General features: G+C 30.7%; 1 protein-coding gene across 1 annotated transcript; it reads left to right on the forward strand.

Moving 5' to 3' along the window:
* The first annotated feature begins 383 nt into the window (after positions 1-383).
* LOC115034943 (52 kDa repressor of the inhibitor of the protein kinase-like) lies at positions 384-871 on the forward strand. Its single transcript, XM_029492509.1, has 2 exons — positions 384-678; positions 759-871. Exons 1-2 carry the CDS (start codon positions 384-386, stop codon positions 869-871), a joined length of 408 nt encoding a protein of 135 aa, XP_029348369.1.
* Positions 872-6,503: the final 5,632 nt, after the last annotated feature.

Below are 6,503 nucleotides of genomic sequence, written 5' to 3' on the forward strand. Positions count from 1 at the left end.
CATGGAGGTAATAATTATATTACCTAAATAATACTGAAAATATTAATGCATGTAATATATTTTATTTATTTTATTATATTTTCATGCATACAGAAAATGTCAGATATTATTAATGTTGAAATTAAGAGAAAACTAGTGAGCAGAAAAACAGGGCAAATCATAACTTCAATGATGAAAATCAAGGGTTAGATGATTATTTTAGGATTTCTGTGTTTATTCCCTATATTGATTATTTTATATCACAGTTAGAATTAAGATTTCTGGCACATAAGCAAGTTTTTGAAGGTAAATTTAGAATTTTAATTTTTGTTAATAGATACCTTGTGACTTAAATGTATTTTTAAATTATAGGCTTTGAATGTTTATTTACAACAAATAGCTCTATGTCGTCTGAAGAACGGAATAGTTTCCAAAAATTATTAGAATTTTATTCACCATTGGTTAATCATGATGTTTCTACAGCTACAGCAGAGTTTAAGCTGTGGAAAACCAAACTTTCAAGAACTCATTCAGTTCTTAAAACTAGCATTGATGCACTTGCATTATGTGACAAAAAAATATTTCCCAATGTACATTACTTGTTAAAAATTCTTTGCACATTGCCTGTTTCCACGGCTTCCCCTGAAAGAACGTTCTCGACATTAAAAAGACTTAAAACTTACTTGAGAAATTCTATGGGTCAGGTAGGTATATAGTATATATTAATGATAAATACATTTTAACATATTTTTATTTTTATTTTTTTTTTATGTACCTAGAAGCGACTGAATGGGCTACCATGTTGTCTGTCCATAGGACAATACAAGTGACACCCGATGAAGTCATTGATGCGATGGCACTGTCATCAAGAAAATTTAATTTAGTATTGTAAATTTAATATACCTATACATATTATGTACGAAAATATTTTATATCCCCCCCCCCCCCCCCATGAGAAAATCCTAGATCCGCCACTGGAACAGAAGCTCCATCGTCATGTCATCTATCAAACGCCAATCATTGTGGAGAGAATTTGAACAGTTTCGGCTGACGCGGAATATGCGTGACGGGCGCCCAAAGGACGTACTCCGCCATAGACACAGTGGTCATCGACGATGCCGACGAAGTGGCCAACTAACAGAGTACCTCAATTCTCTGCATCCGAACGGGCTACCACCGCACAAGTTGACGCTTAAGGTCGGTTCGATCGTCATGTTACTGAGAAACATTGATCCAAAGCGACAACTTTGCAACGGAACGAGGTTGGTGGTCACCGAACTGCGGCCACACAACTTCAAGGCGAGGAAGTTGTCCAGCGCCGACGACGGGCAGACGACATCATCTTACCCGCTGTTGCGTTGACTTCCGGTGAGGAAGACGATTTGCCTTTTCAAACGAAGCGTGATTCAATTCCCGGTACGGTTGTCGTTTGCCATGACAATCAATAAATCTCAGGATCAAACGTTCGACAGAGTCGGTTTGCTCCTGCCGTAACCCGCCTTCAGCCACGGACAGCTGTACGTTGCGTTTTCAATTGAGGGACGCGCAATCCGTCAGAGTCGGCATGTACTGCGATGGAAATGATAGCTTCGTCACCAAGAATATCGTGTACTCAGAAGTTCTCTGACGCGATTACAGGTAGTTATATAATGAATGTAATTATACAATGTTCACCCAGGGGAAATATGTGATCCTCCGGGGTCTATGTAATCTGCCCTGGGGTCTTTGTGACTCTGTGTGGATAGAAAGTTTGACAACCTCCACGTGGTCTTTCTGGATGCGATTACACTTAACGGTGTATTCGTAACTATTGTCAAACGTTTGGTTAAATTTTTAAAAAAAAAAAACTAGGATACTTACTACTTATGATTTTGTTTTTATATTATGTCTTTATATAACAATAACTTTTAAACACAATTCAATATGTATAATTTTATAAACATTTGATGTTAGTATAATAATTTAAATATGATTTTGTTTGATTTATAACAATTTAGTTGTATTCAATATAATTATTTTTTGGTAAATTATATTATATTACTAACTAATGTCAAACGTTTGGTTAAGATTTAGAAAAAAAATAGCGTAATATATATATTTTAATATCAAGTTATTTTATTTGTAATAATGTTTTGTATATTATGTTACGTTTGCTTTTATGGACGACTTCAAAACGTAGTTTCACGTTTAATAAATTTGTACTGTTTGAACAACTCATTAGTTCTTTTACTGACACCACTACTAAGATATCAGTAATATTTATATGTGTCAGATTGTATTTGTCTTAACACTGTTATGACCATAGACACTGTTGGACACAAATTTAATCGTTATTGCATAACTTTATATCATGTCCAGTCTTGCACTAAAAATAAAAGTCACGGTTACCGGCGAACCTACCGCCCGACCACTCCCTACCAGTCAGTCGTGTCCATACGCTGTTAACTCGTATATACGAACTGTTGTTGTCTAGGTAGACAAAAGTAGTGCCAACATACGAACGTTAGGTGCTAAATACGTTGGTACCTACTCGGGTTAATTTTAAAAATGTATATTATAATGATATACCTACCATGATTCTATGGATTAACCAAGAATAATAATTTTATTATTTTTCTATGAAAACTGCTGAATCTGAAAAATAATAAAACTGTAATAAGATTACAAAATGTAATATTTTCCAATTTAAATTTGTAGTTGTCATTGTCTATACTCTATATCAGTTTTAATTAGTTATGCCTTCTCTGAATTGTGTCGTTCATGGTTGTAAAAGTCGACTCGGCATTTCAAAACACCGGTTTCCAAAGAATTATGTACCACGTTTTATTTTATGGATCGAAAAATGTGGTAATCCAAAGTTGCTTAAAATGTCGTATGATCAAATTTACAAAACGTACCTTGTGTGTGATCTTCATTTTAAAGAAGAATGTCATAGTTATGGTACGAAGTTATTGAACCGTAATTCGATTCCTACATTGTCCTTACCGTTACCAGTTTGTGAGTAATTAATAGTGTGAAAACAATAATAAATTAATAAATACCTATTATACATATACCTATATAAGTAATAACTTTTGTGTATATTATATGCTGTTTGTATTAAACTTAATAACTTAGTTAGGTGTCTACCTATATGTGCACCTACCTAACTATTTCTTGTCTAAATGTTTCGTTTTAGAATTGTGTAAATAATTAACATGAATTTAGTGAACACCTACTGACAGTATAGTACTTACCATATGTTTAACCATAAATGTAGTAAAATAAATCAACTAATTATTTAATTTATTAGTTTTTATAAACTAATTATTTTATCATTAGTAAGCATGGTTTGTAATTTAAATATATAATCATTTGATATAGGATCAAATTGATTGATTATATTTGATATATTTTCTAGCATAAGTTATAAGTAACATATGTACTTTTAAACTAGTAACTTTTTATATTGTTTTATAATTTGTTTATGATAGTTACATATGTGTACCTATATATAATATTTATTTTTTTTACATTATAAGCAATAATTAAAAATATATATTTTTAAGTAACTTGTTCAATTTGCACTGTACCTGATGTCAACACTACTGTTGCATTTCATGAAACAATTTCATCTAATGTTGATACCATAGCTCAAACAAAAGGTTCTTCCAACTGTAGTTGTGAGTATTAAGCACTAAAGATTATTAATTATTATTATTATTATTTTTTTACATTACAACCAATAAATATAAATCTATATATTTTAGGGTCTGGTTCAAATTCTGCTGACTGTGATGACATCACTTCTATAACATTGAACGAATCAATTCCACCTTATGTTGATAGAATGGTTAAAATAAACGGTTCTTTCGACAGTAGTTGTAAGTATAGTAAAATAAAAATTGATTTTTAAATAGATAGGTGCATGCATATTAACTTTAAATACATTTTTAGTTGTTTCTGATCTCGATGGAATAAATCCAATTGGAAATGTGTCACTTAATACAAACGGCAAAGAGAATTTCACGATTAATAAAAAGAAATCAAGATCCAAGGGATATCTTAAACATATACAAGTAACGAGAAGTGCTATTGTTGATTTAAAAAACACATTGTCAGTAGTAAAGAAGAGGCACTTCAATATAAAACAAAGATTGAAAAAAGCCGATACATTTATTAATAAACACAATTTAATGATGAACAACCTGAATGATATAACACAAAAGTTTTTTAAAAATCAATTAAAGTCACAGAGTGTAAGTCCTAGAGGAAGAAGATTTACCTTAGATGATAAACTATTTGCACTTTCTTTATATAAAAGTAGTGCTAAAGCATATAGGGTTATGTCTAAAATGTTTGCATTACCCTCGAGAAAAACTTTAACCGACTTATTACAAAAAATTCCATTAGAACCTGGAATAAATAATCAAATAGTAGAACACCTAAAATTAACAGTTTACAGTTTTAAAAACAATTTAGATAAAACATGTATTTTATTATTCGATGAAATTTCTTTGGCTGCTGGAGTTCAGTATTCTAAGTGCGAAGATAAGGTTATTGGTATTGAAGACCTTGGAAATAATAATCGTAGACAAAAATTTGGTGACAAGGCGCTTACGTTCATGATTAGAGATGTTAAACGTAAATACAAACAACATATAGCATATTACTTTAATCAAAGTGGATCAAAACCACCTGACCTTATGGTTGCACTCAAAAAAGTGATTTGTGCAGTACAATCAACTGGTTTGAACATTGTTGCTACTGTGTGTGACCAAGCTGCCACCAATGTTGCTGCTATTAATGTCCTTATGCGTGAGACTTTTGAAAATCATCTGAAAAATTATACAGAAAAAAGGTAATTTGGGTTTGAAATCAACGGTAAAGAAATAGTCCCATTGTATGACTCACCTCACTTACTGAAAGGAATTCGAAACAACCTAATGAAAACAGATTTAACATACGTCAGTGAAAGTGAAGAAAAAACTGCAAGGTGGAAAGACGTGATCGACTTTTATGAAATCGACAAATGTCGACTGGATGTTGGTGAAAGGATGGCTCCAAAATTGACTGATGCACACATATACCAGGACAAGATACGAAAAATGAAGGTTTCCATAGCTAGTCAAGTTTTTAGTCAACGAGTGGAAAGTATAATGCTCATGCTATCAGAATGGTCAGGTTAGTTGTACTTGTAAAGTATTTTATAATATTATATTATAATATAATGTGTTACTATTTAGTATATTTTACTAATTAGTAATGTACTATATTACATATTTTATTATTATTTTCATGTTATGTTAATTAAATAATATTTATGTTACACAGCTGATAAAAGAGATAAGCTTGAAAACTCCAAATATACTGCAAAATTACTTCTTTTTGTTGACAAATTATTTTACAGTGTCAATGGAAGTTCGACTACTATGCAGCCTGGTAAAGAATTGCGAAGCGCTGTAACATCTACATCACCCCATTGGACATTTTGGAAAGAATCATTGACAGTTTTAGAATCCATGAATTTTAAAACAAAAGTTCCACCAACCATCAAAAACTGGATTGCAACAATAAAAGGTTTTCAATATTTATGTAAAAAGTTATTAAATCAAGGTTTTAGGTTTATTACATTACGATCATTCAATCAAGATCCATTAGAGAATTTTTTTGTCAAATTCGTAGCTATGGTTTCAGAAATATTAACCCAACATGCTACCATTTCCAAACTTCTTTTAAATCACTAATTTTCACTAATTTAATATCGTCACATTCTGTAGGAGCGAACTGCCAAGGAGACGACTGTCGAAATTTAACAAATTTAAAACAATTATCTTTAGATGTACCAAATAAATCAAATCCCATAGCAATAGATAATCTTAATTCGACAAAAAATAAAACATTCCCTCAAAAATCAAGATTGGCCTTGGCATGCCAGGCATATGTTACTGGTGCAATTGTTAATCAAGTTAAAAAAATAAACTTCAAATTGTAAATTTTGTATGGCCATTTTAAGTTCTAACAGTGTAAGAAATGATCAAATTATTAAAGCTAGGCAATTTATTAAATCTAATTTACTAACTCCGTCGATAACATCAACCAATATTTACAATTTGGTATTAAATGAATTTAATTATAATATTGATCAAATATTTTGGAAAGCAAATATTAAACAACTTTTTATAAATTTAATTAAACCTAAAATTAAACTAAACAATTTATGCCCAACTCATAATACAAATGCTTTATTTTTAAATAGTTCTTTTAGAGTCTTAATGTTTGCATTTATAGCCAATATCAATAGACTGCTTAAAGGGGCAAAGTTGAAATTGCTATGCTCTGAAGGTTATCAAACTCTTGCCCTTGCCGAAAAATATTATAAACAACATAAATTGAAGAATCAAAAAATTCTTAAAAATTGTAATAAATTGGAATCGCATAAACATTAATTTTCTTCATTTTTGTTATGATTTAAGGGCGATAAAATTCTGTATTTTTTCTTGGGTCTACCCTATTATTTTTAGTTAGTATTATTATTATTATTA

The sequence above is a fragment of the Acyrthosiphon pisum genome, unplaced genomic scaffold, assembly GCF_005508785.2.
Source record: "Acyrthosiphon pisum isolate AL4f unplaced genomic scaffold, pea_aphid_22Mar2018_4r6ur Scaffold_21603;HRSCAF=24391, whole genome shotgun sequence".
NCBI classification, from domain to species: Eukaryota; Metazoa; Arthropoda; class Insecta; order Hemiptera; family Aphididae; genus Acyrthosiphon; species Acyrthosiphon pisum.